The 16,515-nt window shown below is 37.4% G+C and overlaps 3 protein-coding genes across 16 annotated transcripts; 2 read left to right on the forward strand and 1 right to left on the reverse strand.

Moving 5' to 3' along the window:
• Window positions 1-744: 744 nt before the first annotated feature.
• On the forward strand, window positions 745-2,922 carry LOC105950897 (uncharacterized). The gene has a single exon (XM_088812580.1). The coding sequence runs from the start codon at window positions 974-976 to the stop codon at window positions 2,525-2,527; it is 1,554 nt and encodes a 517-aa protein (XP_088668706.1). The 5' UTR covers window positions 745-973; the 3' UTR covers window positions 2,528-2,922.
• A 4,018-nt stretch (window positions 2,923-6,940) lies between these two features.
• FRS1 (FAR1-related sequence 1) lies at window positions 6,941-10,908 on the forward strand. 14 transcript variants are annotated; one of them, XM_088812142.1, is made up of 8 exons: window positions 6,941-7,044; window positions 7,298-9,366; window positions 9,467-9,505; window positions 9,605-9,676; window positions 9,847-9,918; window positions 10,045-10,107; window positions 10,226-10,318; window positions 10,394-10,908. In XM_088812142.1, exons 2-7 carry the CDS (start codon window positions 7,348-7,350, stop codon window positions 10,235-10,237), a joined length of 2,277 nt encoding a protein of 758 aa, XP_088668268.1. In that variant the 5' UTR covers window positions 6,941-7,044; window positions 7,298-7,347; the 3' UTR covers window positions 10,238-10,318; window positions 10,394-10,908. The 14 variants fall into 14 exon arrangements, with proteins under 14 accessions (XP_088668268.1, XP_088668278.1, XP_088668274.1 ...); XM_088812152.1 differs by having other exon boundaries at window positions 9,467-9,509; window positions 10,394-10,722; XM_088812148.1 differs by having other exon boundaries at window positions 6,951-7,073; window positions 9,605-9,750.
• A 923-nt stretch (window positions 10,909-11,831) lies between these two features.
• GLCNAC1PUT1 (N-acetylglucosamine-1-phosphate uridylyltransferase 1) lies at window positions 11,832-16,452 on the reverse strand. The gene is made up of 15 exons (XM_012974267.2): window positions 16,048-16,452; window positions 15,710-15,764; window positions 15,462-15,613; window positions 14,784-14,823; window positions 14,291-14,383; window positions 14,099-14,211; window positions 13,943-14,017; window positions 13,621-13,660; window positions 13,456-13,538; window positions 13,290-13,367; window positions 13,053-13,196; window positions 12,885-12,952; window positions 12,635-12,749; window positions 12,368-12,524; window positions 11,832-12,247 (listed from the first exon to the last, which is right to left on the reverse strand). The coding sequence occupies exons 1-15, from the start codon at window positions 16,390-16,392 to the stop codon at window positions 12,150-12,152; spliced, it is 1,656 nt and encodes a 551-aa protein (XP_012829721.2). The 5' UTR covers window positions 16,393-16,452; the 3' UTR covers window positions 11,832-12,149.
• Between the last annotated feature and the right edge of the window lie 63 nt (window positions 16,453-16,515).

A 16,515-nucleotide genomic window follows, 5' to 3' on the forward strand; every position in this document is an offset into this window, starting at 1 on the left:
TCTCTCTCTCTCTCTCTCTCTCTCTCTCTCTCTCTCTCTCTCTCTCTCTCTCTCTCTCTCAGTATATATAGTGGTTCCACGTACATCTGTAATTTCACGCTGGCTTTTCGCGACGTTGATATAGTTGCGCCTCTTCAGAGTTGCTTCTCTCCAATAATATCAAGTGTAGACTAAACTCGCATTTTATATTTTCAATAATTGAAAGTCGCTGTTTATACAGAGAGGAGCACTGTTGTTAACTGAATGAAAGATCACTGGACGGAAAGGGTAGTACCGTCATTTCGCAATATCCGATTTACCTCATAAGATATTTCTTTAATCTCCGTAGAAGAAATAGGAATGTCTGCCAGGTTTAAATAGTCAGGAATGTAGATATACGAACTCCACGCGTACTTTTCACTGTAAATACTAAATAGCGGTAATGGGAAAAATATCATCGATTTGGGAGCTCTCTGATTGGACGGTTTAATACAAGCGCGTAGAAACGCGTGGGTAGTAATTATCTACAGTTAGACAGTTATGAGGCCTTTTCGATTTCTTTTCGCCTACCCCCAAAATTGCCAACCAAGCACGCGCTAATGTTTTTGTTGGCGGTAAGGTTAGGGTTAATTAAGACATTACATGTAATCGGCCCAGCAATTGTATTATGGTTCTGAATATAATTAATCTAGTTGTTTATGGGCTTGACCCGTTTTGTCTGTTGGGCCGATTTATGCTTTTAGTTTCTAGCCCAGTAGATGATGAAATCTGGACCACACATTTGAATTCATCTTTAATTTCACGATGAACCACGACATCAATTTTCCATCCAAAATCCCTCTTTTCATCTGCGAAGAATTAGGGTTCTACGAATCACGAAAATACCTCTTTTGTTCTGCGAATTAGGTTCTATGAAGTAAGAACCACAACATATATTTTCATATAAAAACCCTATTTTCTTCTACGAATTAGGGTTTTGTACAACGTTTCTCGAATGGACATCGACGAAGACAGTGCGAACTGGATTCTGGAGTTCTATCTCAGACAACCGCTGGAGGAGCGGACGTTGACTTCTTTGATTGGCGCTCTGCCTCTGTCGAACACAAACACGAGGCTGAAAAAGCTGATTTTGCTGAAAACATTGGAATATCAAGTGGCGTGTTTTTCAATTTCTGAAAGCACACTTGTACTGTTGGAGCAACTGGAAGAGATAGAGTTCAGACAAGGTAACGTGAAAGTCTCGGATGAGATGAAACACGCCTATTGTGCTGTGGCGGTGGAGTGCACGATAAAGGGGACAAATAGTAACATATTCAGATTTTACGATAATGCAAGGAGGCTTTGGAGGAAGAGGATAGGGAGTATGCAGAAGATGCTAGGGAATGGGGCTTTGTGTTCGGAAGAGCTTTCGCTGTGGAAAGAATATATTGAGGCTGCCGTATGGGATGAAAGTCTTTTTGAGAGCGTTGTGAAGAAGGGCGAGGGTCTTAACGCTCTTGGTGCAGTTAGCGTTTTTCTGAGGGTAGAGTGGGATAGAATGGGCCCTCCCTTTCTTGAGTTTGCGGCGGCGAAACTGCAGGATGATGAACATCTAATGGAAATTCTAGGTGTAGGGAGCAGTGATGTGGATGTGGATACTGTAAAAGAAGCACCTTCTCATCATCTTGAAGATGTAGGTAATGTCGGCTATGAAAAGAAAAATAATATAAGAATGAAGCTGAGGCCAAGGCCTCTTAGTGTGAGACGTTATAGGGGAAAAGCCAAACTTGTCGATCCTGGTCCTGATGATGTAAATGCAATGGAGCTGTCATGTGAGAGGAGAAGCAAATCGCCAATGAGCGAAGAAGTTCGTAATGTCCGGAAAGCCCTTGATCGGAGTTCATTGGATCTTCGAGCGGTTGTGAAGGATCCCCTTCCCGATGCATTGAGAATTGCTGCTGAAGCCATGGCCAGTACGAGTGCAAGAAACATGGCAGCTGGAGATAAAAACATGCATCAGGATACTCTAAAAAGGAATGCTGAAGCCATGGCTGGTACTAGTGCAAGAAACATGGCAGCTGGAGAAAAAAACAAGAATCAGGATCCTGTAAAAGAGAATCATGTCGAATCGAACCGAGTTGATGTGGATGGTGATGGAGATGTTCAAGTGAGTACTGGTATTAACGTGGGTAATGTGCGTAGACCAAGTTTGATGGAACGGAACAAATCTGCTCGTACATATGAGTGGAGTGAATCGATTGATGAACCAGAAGAAGACCAAGCTGCAAGGTTACCTAGCCCGATGGCGGAAATAATTGCTGCTCTAAACAGACCTGGAAATGAAAATGGAAAGAGGAGAAAACGCTTGCGCTGGACTCCTCTGGAAGAACATACTTTGATGGCTGCAGTAAGGGAGATTGGAGAAGGACATTGGAAGGCCATGCATACCAAGTACAGTGACGTATTTAAACATAGGACTGACGGTGATTTGAGGGACAAGTGGAGAAACATGAACAAGGATTTAAGTAAGTTGGATGGCCGTCCATACGAAGTACACTCACATATTTAAATATAGAATTGACAGTGATACGAGGGACAAGGAAAGGGAAGTAAAAAGATACAGCGTCCAATATTAATATGGACTTTTTGACATGGAACAAGTATCCATATGGTAAATCTAGGAATGGAATTGTTAGCCCTTATGGGGTGTTTTTGGCTTGATGAAGGTCAGGGGTCCAGGCTTCTCTTCCTAACATCTGTTGCTACTTCGTTTGTATATTTTGGCTGGTTTTATTGATGTATTTTGTTGGCATCGGTTGATTGTATATAGAGGGCTGTAAATCGTGGAGTAGGGCCTTTGTTAGTACATGAGTGGCATGTTATTTCGATTATATTTTTGTATGCCCCAGTATGTACGGTGTAGTTGTGCAGCACTTTGATCTATAAAATTTAACATTCTAGTAATTGTTTCCAAATACCAACTGAATGTAGTCGTGGATAAATAGATGCTTGTGTTTTTGCTGTGGAATTTACGGAAAATGATGGTTGATTTAGATTTATAGGCTGCTACTATCAGTTGTAGATGACTTCTTTATCTCTGTTGCATGTTTTAACAGGTTATGATTCGCAACAAGGGAGAGTTTTATGGTAAGAGTTCTTTCTTACTGTATGTTCTCTTAGAAAAAAAGTTTAGCTTGTTCATGTTTCTTCGATGAGGATCCCATTTAATTACCGAATGCTTTTCATGAAAATAATTACTAGAATGTATTTATATAGTTTAACAGTGCCAACCTTCGTGCCAGACAGAAAGAAAGATTTTTGAACAGTCCTTACGCTCTCCTTGTGGAACTCAGCCTGTTGGAGACTTGGAGTCCCTGATAAAACCTGCCTTTTACTTGTGTAGGTTCCTCCTATCTATTTGATTCATTGATCTTAATCATAAAATTAGAAATATATTCTGACTATTGGACTATATTTGCAGCACTATTTGATTGCCCTGAGTGAAAGGTAAAGGAATCACAGAGCCCTGAGGTTTAGAGCAAAATATGTTCGATCCTTCTAGAAGGAACAATATCATGAGGTCTAGACGGATGTGGGAAATGGATCGGGCAATCTTATGGCTCAGGTTTGTATAGCGGTACAGGGCACCATATGCAAGTATAGGAGAATCTTGATAGTATTGCTAAAGCTTTTCTAGTACGTTGTATAATGCTGCTCCTACATCACAGAATCTTGATAGTACTGCTAGAGCTTTATATCTCAATTTGTGTGAGTAGGAACTGCAATCGGTTTATCTTGGTTTTATATTCTGCTGCCATAAATGAGTTTGACATTATTGATCTTGATGTTTTAGAGTTGGATTTCAAGTTAGTAACTTGTATTTTTCCTTTCGTTTCGAATTGTTTTCCTTTTGAAAATGTGATGAAACCTTTTCAAGTCCCAAATAGCTTTGCCGTGTACTGCGAGATTAGATTGATGCTTAGTTAATCCTCAACTTGTGTACATTACTTGAACATTGAATCTTTGAAAAACAGAAAAGTAAATTTGTGAAAGAGTGATAAATAGAATTTGTCTTAATGATCTGAAGAGCCACATATATATATAATGTACCTACAATACAATACAAAATGATGATTGATCAAAATTTGATCCTAGAGATTACTTGTTCAGTGAGAAGGAGCTACAAGTACTGATCTTTGGCAGTCGATTGTAGGGGTGGCGACGAATCTTGACGAAAAGGCATAGTATTTGTAGTAATCTTCATCGAGAAAATCTCCTGAAGCAGTTGTGTCGAAGTTGAGGGAATAACTGAGTGGATCATATTGCAACATTTTGGTACGCTTCTTGATCCTTCTTATCAGTTTTGAGAGGCCACAGCAGTTGTTTGATGCAGCAGCCTCTGTTCTTGTTGAGTTATTACTGGTTGTGGTTGTGGTGGGCCCACTGCCGCTGCCGCTGCAGCTGCAGCTGGTGGTGGAGGAACTGGTTTTGGGCCACCAAGGTAGAGCTATATGTGTCATCTTTTTGATATTTTCTTGGCTTCTTTGTGATCAAAACTGAACCCTTTAATTTTTATTTTCTTTTGTTTTTTGTTTGCTGAAACAAGTTGGAGTGGGAGAGGTGATGAAGGTGATGTCCTATCTCTTGGGGTATATACATATATATAGAGAGAGAGGGAGAGAGAAAGAGATAGAGGTGGGGTAGGGGTGGGGGGATTGATTGTCCAAATATGAATTTATATATAATATATAAATATATTATAGACACATATAGATAGAGATGTATTATGTGTAGATTAAGATGGTAGTACGATGAATGAAGCAAGAAGATGGAAACTTTTTTCATGTGAGTAGATGACATTGGTTGTGGAAACCTAGGAAGGTTGAGATTTCAATTGTCAAGTGTGGACAAGTGTGATTAGAGAAAGATAAAACACAGGTTTAGTTATTTAAAACTAGTATTTTATTATACTATATAATAAGATCTAGAGCTAGGAAATGCATTGCACATGCCAAGGGTATAGATGTCATAGAATTGTTAAAGACTTTGGAAAGAAAGAAGAAATGAAATTATAATGTTGGTAGAGCTAGTAAAGCTTTGACAAGCGGTTATTTCAATTGGTTGATCACGGGTTTTTGGCATCCTATGTTGTCAAGAAAACATTAATTTATTAATCTTTATTTAATATGTTGGTCAAATACAGTGAATCTTGTTACTACTAGACTGTAGGATATGCAGCAACGGCTAGCTGTGACTGTGAGACAGTTATTTATATATTATTAATATTTATCTAGTGTGAAATAATATATTCTTTTTCCAGCTAAACTCGATTATATCGAAGCCAGGACTCTATTATATTGACATTTGAATCTGTTGTTCATAAAATTTAATTAGTGAACTGCGAAAAAGTAAGTGATTCATCAGAAAACCCTTCTTAAGAGTAGTCTTGAGCCATAAAATTCATCAATTGAAATCTCATAAGAATAAATAATTATTGTTGAGAATATATTAGTTTATTACAATATTTTGAAAAGAAACAAGGGATTTGAAATTGTCGCGAAAATCGAAGAAAAAGATTCGAGCAAGTGGTGAAGATGAATAATGGAGTGTCAGATGAATAATAGAACAACAATTTGACTGTGTGATGACGCGGATTTTTTCGGTCTCAGAATTTTTTTATATTCCCCTGCTATTATTATTTTTTTATTTTTTTTTAGTAAATTCAAGTCTATAAGGGAAAGTAGCGGAGTGGGATTCGAACCTAGATCTTTACCCTACTAATTATTATTATTTTTATTATTAAATGCCAACACTACTAATTGAGTAAGCCCACTATTTCGCTCATCCTAGAAAAGATTAGTAGATCAATTTGTCAGCCATGATGGAGATTATTATATCCCGTTTACAGGTTGCTACTTTATGCAGATCTTAGCACAATTAATTACTAACATTAATTTAATAATAGTATAAGAATCTTAATTCCAGAATCAGTTTATATATGTATATATATATGGTATATATGCATAGAGACTATTATTAGGTGTTGGTTCACAGAAGTCTCACAAGGCACACCATAGTTATGAAGCACCATACCTCCTCATCCCTTCAAAAAACTTATATATATTAAAGACATTGAAATTTATTACCACCCAACATCCTGTTCTTTTGTTGTATTCTTACAAATCTTGAATTCGAATAAAATAATAATTATGGGAGTTCAATTTTGATTGGGAAAATAAAAGAAGAAATATTATTATTTGTTTGGGGAACACAAATTTCATAGGGAATCTTGCTCTCATGCCTCCCAAAATAAAAATTGATTGAATAGAAGCAAAACAGTAGGCAGAGAGACCCAGTTTTGTTTTGTGCTCTTCTTAAATATAATGGTCAAATAATTCGGTAAACAATTCGATTATGTTTTATTCTCTTTTAATTAGGTGTAAAATAAATATGTCTTCTGTATTCTGTCTTATGGATCAATTGAAACTGTAATAGAAAAAAATAAAAATGGGTTGTTTTAAAATATATCCAAAACAGTGGGTTTGGAGTGCATGAACGTTGATATATATGCAACACACATGCATTAACTTTAACTTGGGGAGTGATTTGTCTTTTATCTTTCTAAATCCCAATTAGTGGGTTAACCAATGACATGTAAATTCATACAAAACAATGAATCTACCACTAAACTCATGCCATACTAAACAACTATTTATTCAGATTATTTAATTAAAAAAAAAAAAAAAAAAAAACACTTTTATAATCGTAGTATCATACTAGGATAAGAAACTATATTATGTTGGTTCGACAAGCCCATATATTTAAGACAATGATAATTGGACTGAGGCCCTTAATATAAAGCCCAAAAGGCCTCGGCGACTTTGATAATTGGACCGAGGCCCTTAATATAAAGCCCAAAAGGCCTCGGCGACTTTGATAATTGGACCGAGGCCCTTAATATAAAGCCCAAAAGGCCTCGGCGACTAAAGAGTGCGAGTTGAGAATTCTAAAATACATTTCTGTACTCGCCCCCAATTCTCTCTACGAGTACGACGCTCTGCAGTGATCTTCCACTCCGACTTCCTCGTAATCACTGCACTACATAACGCTAAACTGTAATTCCTGCTACTAATTTTGCAAATATATACTTCCTCTTCGCTGTGTTGTCTGCCTTTTACGTTATTCATGGATAATTTTTTTTTAGCAAATCAATTTTTGAAATGGTTGTGTGTAGTTACGTAAAAGTAGTATTTGTGCTGCTGTTGTTGTTCTGGTTATGTCTTCTTTCCATTTTCTTTTGCGTAAGATTAGTGAAAGTTTCTATATCTCTACTCTGCAGGTTTGCTGCAAGTAATTCATTATCATATAAGGAATATATTTAATTTCTCAATGAGAATCGATCTTAAGCATCCACCAGATGCAAATTATGAAGACAGTGTACTACTATTCACCGAAACTGAAAGAGTTGAATTGCACAATGGATATAAAGCAACTCTTGCTGCTCCAAGTAGCATGGAATTTGAATCCAAAGAGCATGCTTTCGAATTTTACAAAAAATACGCCATATCTGTTGGATTTTCTGCTATCATAAAGGCCAGTCGTCGATCACGAATTTCTGGGAAATTTATCGACGCAAAATTTGTGTGTTCTATGTACGGAAGCAAGCGCGGCACTTGTCCGTCTGAAAATTCAGAACATACAGATGTCGCAGTAGCGAAGAAAAAACGAGGTAGAATTAACAGATCGTGGTCAAAAACAGATTGTAAGGCTTGTATGCATGTTAAGATAAGGCAAGATGGGAGATGGGTTATTAGCAGTTTTATAGGGGAGCACAACCATGATCTTTTATGTCAAAACAACCTAGATGCGCCTAATGCTATTAGAGTTAGGAGAAAACAGATGCAGAATGAGATCACTGGCTCGCGCTCTAGTGGATTGCGATTAAGGTTTCGTGAGGGAGATGTGCAGGTCATGCTTGAGTACTTCTCTTGTATGCAAGATGAGAATCCCTACTTCTTCTATGCAGTGGATTTGAACAGAGAACAGCGTCTGAAAAATGTGTTTTGGGTTGATGCAAAATCGAGGGTTGATTACAGGAGCTTTGATGATGCAGTGTTATTTGACACTATGTATATGAAGAATGAATCCAAATTACCTTTTGTTCCGTTTATCGGCATGAATAATCACTTTCAACCCTTGTTACTTGGATGTGCATTTGTTTCTGAAGAGAGCAAATCTAGTTATGTTTGGCTGATTCGTGCTTGGGTTAAGTCAATGCATGGTCAAGCTCCAAGAGTTATATTGACTGATCAAGACTCAGTACTGAAAGAAGCCATAGCTGAAGTTCTTCCGGGTTCTCGTCATTGTTTTTGTTTGTGGCACATATTGGGTAAGATGGAGGAAAAGTTAGGCTATGTGATAAGGCAGCATGAAAACTTTGTAAATAAATTTTATAAGTGCATATTGAAGTCACAAACTGAAACACGATTCGAAAAACGATGGTGGAAATTGGTGGATCGGTTTGACTTGGGAACTGACAAGTGGATTCAGTCCTTGTACGATGACCGCATAAGATGGGTTCCGACATTTATGAAAGATTTATTTTTGGCTGGGCTGTCTTCGACACAGCGTCCGGAAAGTGTTACTTCTCTTTTAGATAAAAGCTTACTGCGAAAAACTAGTGTGAAAGAGTTTCTGCACCAGTATAATATAACGTTACAGGAGAAGTACGAAGACGAAGCTAAACAAGATTTCGATTCTTGGCATAGGCAACCAGGATTGAAATCTCCCTCGCCTTACGGAAAACAAATGTCAACAATATATACCCATGCCGTATTCAAGAAATTCCAAGTTGAGGTTTTGGGAGTGGTTGCTTGTCACCCGAAATTAGAAGGCAAAGATGGTGAAACCACAACATTCAAGGTTCAAGACTTTGAAGAAAATCGAGCATATAATGTGACATGGAATGAAAAGACATCCGATTCATCTTGTATGTGCTTCTTGTTTGAGTACAATGGTTTCCTTTGTCGACATGTGATGATTGTTCTCCAAATTTCTGGTGTGAATAACATCCCAGCTAAGTACATCTTGAAACGGTGGACAAAGGATGCGAAGAATGGAGATTCGATGAAACAAGTTGACTCGGCCGGCTCCAAGAATCTGCGCTATACGGACTTGTGCCAGCTTGCTTGTAAAGTAGGCGATGAAGGGTCGTTATGCCAAGAGACCTTTATCATTGCTTCTACTGCCCTGGAAGAGGCTATCAGAAAGTGTGAGAGCATTAACAGTTCACTTCAACCTCTTTTAGGGGCCATTTCTCCCTCAAATGACGTTCTTCGTGAATTTGAAGAAGTGACTCGAGCTAGGCTTACTAGCAAAACTAAAAAAGAGGGCATCAGGAAAGAAAAGGTGATTTTTTCCCCTTCCAGTTCTTGTTACCATATAATACTCTTAGTGGTTATGTTAAGTAATCTTCTTCTTTCTTTCTTTTCGGTTGCATCCGGATCAGGAAGCAACGACTGCGGTGATGCATTGCTGGGATCAAATGGTAGGTAGGTCTTAGTTTTCTTTTGCTTCACTTGTCAACTTAAGATAGAATGTATATAGGCTGCAACAAAATGACCTGTAATTTGTTTCCACGGTGCAGGGATATTTGAATGTTCGATCATCAACTCTTGATTTTTCTCATGGATCACAAGAAAATGCAAGAGGGATAATAGTACGATGTCATTTTATGTACTAATATATATTTCATTATATGGATGTAGAACTTTGTGATAATTACAGGGCCAGGTGATCTAATTTTTAGACAGCTCCTCTGTATTATATATGCTGTTACAATTTCTCCAAATTTTTATGACAGTATCCTGTATCTTGTGGTTTTCATAGGGACAACAATTGAACTCAACAGCTCCATGTAGCGATGTTCATCCTGCCAGTTTGGAAAGGTTGTATCAAATGGTACAGTGTGATATCACGGGGCATAGGAAATTTCAATATTTCCAACAGAATGGCACTATAATTATATTGATGAATAACATATTTTTTATTATGGAAAGATTAATATTTACGTTTGCATGCTTGCAGGGGCAATTGCAATTTATATCACAAAATGTTCAGAGTTCTTTACTTGTCCAGCCTAATATGCAGGTTGGCATTTGAACGACATTCTTTTTGGTTTAAGTTTTACACATAGAATCAGTAGTTAAAAAACGTGAAAAGATAGCGAAACGAACTTTTTTTTTTCTTTCAATTTTTGGCTGTTCAGGTGAGGAGGTAGACATTAATAAAATCCCTCTTCGATAATTCTGGGTAGATTCAGGCAGGAGCTCACTCTCTATGTCGAAGGACCGGGTTTAAGGTAACTGGTAATACTTGGTCTTTTTGTGAACTTTATTTCATGTAATTGTGATAACTGATAATATGAATTTGACAGGGCGGAGTTGAAACGAAAATAAGTGAAGTTGATAATACTGAAGCCATGGCTGGTACTAGTGCGAGGGAGATGCCAGAAGGAAAAAACAAGAATCAGGATCCTGGAAAAGAGAATCATGTCAAATTGAACCAAATTGATGTGGATGGTGATGGAAATGTTCAAGCTACTACTAGTATTGACAAGGGCAATGTCCGTAGACCAAGTTTGATGGAAAGGAACAAATCTGCTCGTACCTCTGAGTGGACTGAATATGAACCTGAAGAAGAGTAAGCTTCGAGGTTACCTAGCCCAAGGACGACAAAGAATGCTCCTCTAAACAAACCTGAAAAGGAAAATGGAAAGAATAGGAGAGTACGCCGGCTCTGGACTTCTGCTGAAGAGAAAGCTTTGGAGACTGCAGTAGAGAATCTTGGAGTAGAGAAGCCTGGAAGCATACATTGGAGGACTATCGCTACCGAGTACAGTGACACAATTCAAGATAGAACTGCCGAGGATTTGCGGTACAAGTGGAGAAACATGATGAAAGCGAAAGAAAAAAGATACGGTTGATTTACGGTTAAAATGGTCTTTTTGACATGGAACAAGTATCCAAGAGCATCAAATACATCAATAAAACCAGCCAAAGTATACAAACAAAGTAGCAACTTACCATATGGATACTTGTTCCATGTCTTTTTTTTAAAAAAAAAAAAGACATGGAACAAGTATCCATATGGTAAGTTGCTACTTTGTTTGTATACTTTGGCTGGTTTTATTGATGTATTTGATGCTCTTGGCATCTGTTCATTTTGTATAGAGGGCTGTAAATCAGTGGAGTTGTGCCCTTGTTAGCACACGAGTGGGTTTTTTTGAGTATATTTTTGTATGCCCAAGTATGTGTGGTGTAGTTGTGCAGCACTTTTGATGTATAAAATTTTCAACATTGTGGTTCGAAAAAAGAAATGTAATTGTTTCTAAACACTTACTGAACGAAGTCGTGGATAAACCGATGCTTGTGGTTTTACAGGCTGCGTATATGACTTCCTAATCTCTGTAGCAGATTTTAACAGGTGATGATTTGTAGCAAAGTAGAACTTTTACGGTCCGAATTATTTCTTACTGTGTGTTCTCATAGAAGAAAGTTTAGCTTGTTCATGTTTCTCCAATTGGGATCTCGTTTAATGTTCGAATGCATTTCAATGCAATTAATTATTACAATGTATTTATATAGTTTACACTGTAGCAGTGTCAAGCTTCGTACCAGACGGAAAGGACTTTAGAACAGGCCTTAAAAACACTCTCCGTTGAACTTAGCCTGTCGAAGAAAAATCTCTATCCCTGAAGTTTAGAGCAGAACACGTTCTGATCCTTCTACAAGAAACGATATCGTGCATTTCTAATACATTGTAGTACCAGGAGCATTTCTAATACATTGTATAACAATTTTGGGATAGAAGAATTGGCAGGAGCAGATGTAATTGAATAGATAAACCAAATTGTTGGAGGAACAAGCAAAGCAAGCAGATGGATAGGCATCATGACAAACCTTCAATTTCGAGACGCAAATTAAATCAAATGTGTCACAAACCCACAACTAAATAGAGACATCTTATATAAAAGATTTGACAACTTTCATACAAGCTTTTAAACCATGACAGCTTCAGCAACTTCCACCTTACACTCACCACCAGAGATTGCCGTTTATATATAAAGCCTCAGCGAACAAAATGGAAAAAAAAGAAGCATATTTCGATATATCAGATTCAGATTCTGGCAACTAAAATCCAATCTCACAGGGAGCATGAAAAGTTCTTCCGCGGCAGATAGCCTCAAGGTTCTCTCCTCCGTATGAACAAAGAGGTGAAACTTCCACACCTGATTCAAAATCATATATAAGAATCTGCATATTTGATCGACAAAACTCAAACTTTATATATGCAAAAAGGTATATTTAATTTTTGTAGTACAACCGAACAATAAACACAAACTCTGTACCAGTTGAGTATAGGGGAACTGAGTGAGTCAAGAAGCCACCGGCATTAGTCACCCAACGAGCGTGCAGACGAAGGACTAGAAGGCGAGCGCTGTCTGGAGTATCGTATTGTGATCCACTCGCATTTTTCACTGGTGCAAATTCTTCCTCACGGGACACCTGTTCATAATAAGAAATTTATGGAGTTAACCTTTTACTTTAATGTATCATCAGATCATTTCTTATTTTCTTCCATCCTGGGGAAACATTCCCGAAATTATAACATATACCTCAAAAAGTGCCGTGGAAGGTGCATAAGGAAAAGCATCAAATATAAATTGCTCTAGTTTGTATCCTACTGTCTGTCCGTGAATCGAAGAAATATGCTTTTCTGCTAGATGATAGCTGCCGAGAAAAAAACACTAGCTATATAATCCAGTAATGGAATAACAGTGCATGCACATTCTGCTTATATATTTAGAAGCAAAATTAGGGGCATAAGACACTCGTGCGCACGCATGCACACACAGAGTTACTTACATGCTATCTTTCTCAAGACCATTTGCTACTTGATTCAGAAAATCTAGGGTGAACATATGCAGGCAAACCTGAAATTAGGAAGGCATATGTTAGACAGCGAAATAATTACAAAATAATACATGAATCCATTTCAAAAGATACAAATAGAGAATCAGAGAAGGACAATACGTTGCTCCAACAAAAGCGCAAGCCACCTGTTTCCTGATTAGTTAAGCTAGCCAGTGATGAATCCAATTCAGTATACTCAACCACAGAGATTGGTCCATCTTTTCCTCGTCGAACAAATACACCAACCTTCTCTTGTGGGTTTTTCTATAATCCAGTAAATTGAGAAGGAAACCATAAGTGACGATGTATAATTCTAAGACTTGTGTCTTATTAATCTTAATATGTGAACCTACTCACTTTCCGAACAACTTTGGCAGCAGCAGCCACACCTGTATCAATGAAATAACCCAAGAAAGTTGGATCCCCGACACGTACCTATTTAAATAACATTCCTCTTAAGTTAAAGAGAATATCTCAAGATAAGTTCAGAACGGAAAACAAAGGAAGGAAAGAAATGATGCACCAGAGCATTGTCAACTCCATAACAATCCAAATATTTTATGCCTCTCATAGCCATATCTTCCAACAACCTTGAAGATTTCAAAGCTGCAGTAAATAAATATATCAGCAAATATACTAATTGAAGTCAAGACAGTGGAGATGAATGCAATTTCTTAATTTAGTGTACCTGCATAAACTCCTCCGTTTCCATCAGGAGACTTTGCTACCTGGCTTTACAAAATTTGATATTTATAACTGGAGACGTAATAAAAAAAATAACAAGCAAAGAAAGCGTAAATGAAAATCACAAGCCCGTTAGACTGAAACATCAGCAGTAATACACCTATGACCAGAACGGGTAATTATTTACATGTTTTTGCAAAGACATTTTTACAGAAAAAAGAATGAATACTCATCAGAGTAACTATTAAGTGAATCATCAAAGTATCTTAATATGCATGGTAAGTGATATTTCATGTAAGCTGATGTAATTAAGAAAAAAACCCTACTCTGTATGGAGTTTCCATTATAAATCTACCATCTCTTGACACACAAGGAATCGTTCCCTGCTGGAAGAAGGTGACCTGTGTTCAATTCAGTTATCACAATGAGCCACTGGTGTTTAAAGTCAATAAGTCAGTTGAAAATGTCAAAATAGTTCTTACTTGATCTGCTTCAAGGCCAAAATATCTGCGGCTCTCAAAGAATTTGCGGGTGGGTTCATCAGTAAATGGACTAGTCATAATGTACCAATGTATAGGTGTAGTACTGACAGAACCTGCACGAACCAGAGTGATTAGAGATGCAGGTCAAATAAATAACTAAGGAGAATCCACGATGTGGAACATAGTACTCACCCTCGTTCACAGATTGAGCTGCCAATCTTTGGAGACACAAAATTCGCTCTGCTTGAAGTTGGAAGAGTGATTTGCCAGATGGAAGTCCAATGTCTAAAATGTGGACAAGAAACTCGATGATCAAGAGGAGGACATAGTAAGCAAAGTAAAAGGACACTCACGGATACTCTCTTATACTATTACAGAATTCACAAAATCAAGACAAGGACAAATTTCAAAGGATTATATGAACTGTCAATTTAACCCATAAAAAGTGTCTTAGAAGAATGTCTCCAAATGCTTTCAAAAAGGGAGGAAGGATGTGTCTTCCTCTGAAATTTTTTTTTTTTTTTTTTTTTTTACTTTTTTTTTTATTCTTTTTCCTGTTTTCTCAAACACAGGCAAGAAATCATAAAAGATCAAAAGTGGACAGTAACTGTACATACAACACAAATTCCCTCAACTTCTAACTTAAGTCCATTTGCTTAATCATGCGAACATCAGTATTACTTACTAAAACATCCTTTTGGATCAGAACTTCCAAGGCGAGTTCCCTGCATCCAAAAAAATCAAATATCACGAGAATATTCAAAGAATCATGTAGGCAGATGATCCTTATAGACTACCAAAGTAACAATAATTTATGTAAAGTAATTTTTCGAGAATGGAACAATCTGTTTAAACATGACAAAAGTATTGCACAGTACAGCTATTAGATGCATAACCAAAATAGTATGTCATGTTTTGACATTTAGATGATAAGCAGTGCATGGCTATAGTGAAGAGCAAATTGCCAACAATCACCAGACATATTTTAGGTTGTTCAATTAATGGGTCCGTAGTGGACCCTTAATAAAGCTATTTTGACTTGGGTCTTTCAACCGAAAGAACTCAACTTAATGCATCTATTGTACCATGAAATAGATTGTTTACTAGATTCATCATCCATAAAGGCAATAAAGGAATACTTCCCTTTTGCTTCACTACACTAAGTCAAGAATTCCACATTAGATGGCCATAGTGACATGATACAGAGAGCGACATTTGACCAAACTCTATACCAAATAACCATAATTCGGTTTATCAAACAATAAAGATGTCATCAAATATATCATATTTTTTTCCTCCGCCGATCTACTACGCTTGATAAAAAGTTGATTGTGGATGGACGGGTGGTGAAATAATAACCAACCTGTCCACCGGATAGAAGTAGCACACCTAACTTTCCATCAGATATGGCTTTTAATCCCATTTTGTACCACTTTTCTTTTTCTTCCGCTGTCCGTTTTGCTAATGTCGAAACACTGCTTTCTGGAACCGGTTCTATTGCTGCTACCGGAAGCCCTAGAATAGAGTAACTTTCGTCAATTATACATTAAAAGGGACATTTCATTTTGTATGAAAAATGCACAGAAAAAAAAAAAAGAGTAATAGAAGAACCTTGTGACTGGAACGAGCATCGAATAATCCTGTCAATTCTCGGAAGATCTAAGTTCTGCAATAGAATACAATCAACCATAAAACTTAAAAGATACAGAAATACAATAAACATAAATAACTACTCGAAGAAGACAATCCGACATTTCGCCACCACATGTAACTGGAAAAAGCTAATGTATCGCAATCAATGATCATTAAACAGGAAATACTTTCAATATTGAAGAATCAATTCCTAACTTGATTACGAGAAACAATTCCAGTTAAATCGAAGACTGTCTACAGTAGTGATCAAGTAGGAAAACCCAAATATTTTAGGAGAGAGAGAGAAAGAGAGCAACCTCGATGTCATTGATGAGGAGTTGGCGGTCTTCGGGGGAGAGCTCTTCCCAGAGGGCAAAGGCGTCTTCCTGGCCGTAATCTTTGAGCCTCTCGAGCAGCAGAAGTGGCGGCGGCGGCGGTGGCGGGGACGGGGTATTGTTATCAGAGAGCGATTCCCTCATTGCGTAATTTGTGTATAGATCTTCGTCAGATCTATCTATAGGTGCAGTACTGTAGAACGAGAGAGAGAGAGAGAGAGAGAGATTCAGTTGTTGGTTAAATGTGAGAGAACCGTTGGAGTGGCTGAATGAATTAGAGAGGAATGAATGAATTATTAACCAATTTACTTGCTTATATGCCTCCATCGCCCTACTGTCTATTGTCGGCGGCCGTTTGAATAATGGACTAATTATTATTATTGTTATTAATTTGGGACTAATGCAATACTTTGTTCAATTTTAAGTACCAGTTGTATTATTAATTTAGTG

This window comes from Erythranthe guttata, chromosome 13 (assembly GCF_056151865.1).
Source record: "Erythranthe guttata isolate IM_541 chromosome 13, IM_541, whole genome shotgun sequence".
Classification (NCBI taxonomy): domain Eukaryota; kingdom Viridiplantae; phylum Streptophyta; class Magnoliopsida; order Lamiales; family Phrymaceae; genus Erythranthe; species Erythranthe guttata.

What these genes read in the sequence shown, in the direction of transcription:
- LOC105950897 (XM_088812580.1), top strand. Translation starts at nt 974, where the DNA reads ATGGACATCGACGAAGACAGTGCGAACTGGATTCTGGAGTTCTATCTC.
- FRS1 (XM_088812142.1), top strand. Translation starts at nt 7,348, where the DNA reads ATGAGAATCGATCTTAAGCATCCACCAGATGCAAATTATGAAGACAGT. An exon ending in TGCATTGCTGGGATCAAATG is followed by an intron (nt 9,506 to 9,604) that starts GTAGGTAGGTCT and finishes TCCACGGTGCAG; the next exon opens with GGATATTTGAATGTTCGATC. An exon ending in TGGAAAGGTTGTATCAAATG is followed by an intron (nt 9,919 to 10,044) that starts GTACAGTGTGAT and finishes GCATGCTTGCAG; the next exon opens with GGGCAATTGCAATTTATATC.
- GLCNAC1PUT1 (XM_012974267.2), bottom strand. Translation starts at nt 16,392, where the DNA reads ATGGAGGCATATAAGCAAGTAAATTGGTTAATAATTCATTCATTCCTC. An exon ending in AGCTCAATCTGTGAACGAGG is followed by an intron (nt 14,212 to 14,290) that starts GTGAGTACTATG and finishes TGGTTCGTGCAG; the next exon opens with GTTCTGTCAGTACTACACCT. An exon ending in AGTTCCCCTATACTCAACTG is followed by an intron (nt 12,248 to 12,367) that starts GTACAGAGTTTG and finishes ATTTTGAATCAG; the next exon opens with GTGTGGAAGTTTCACCTCTT.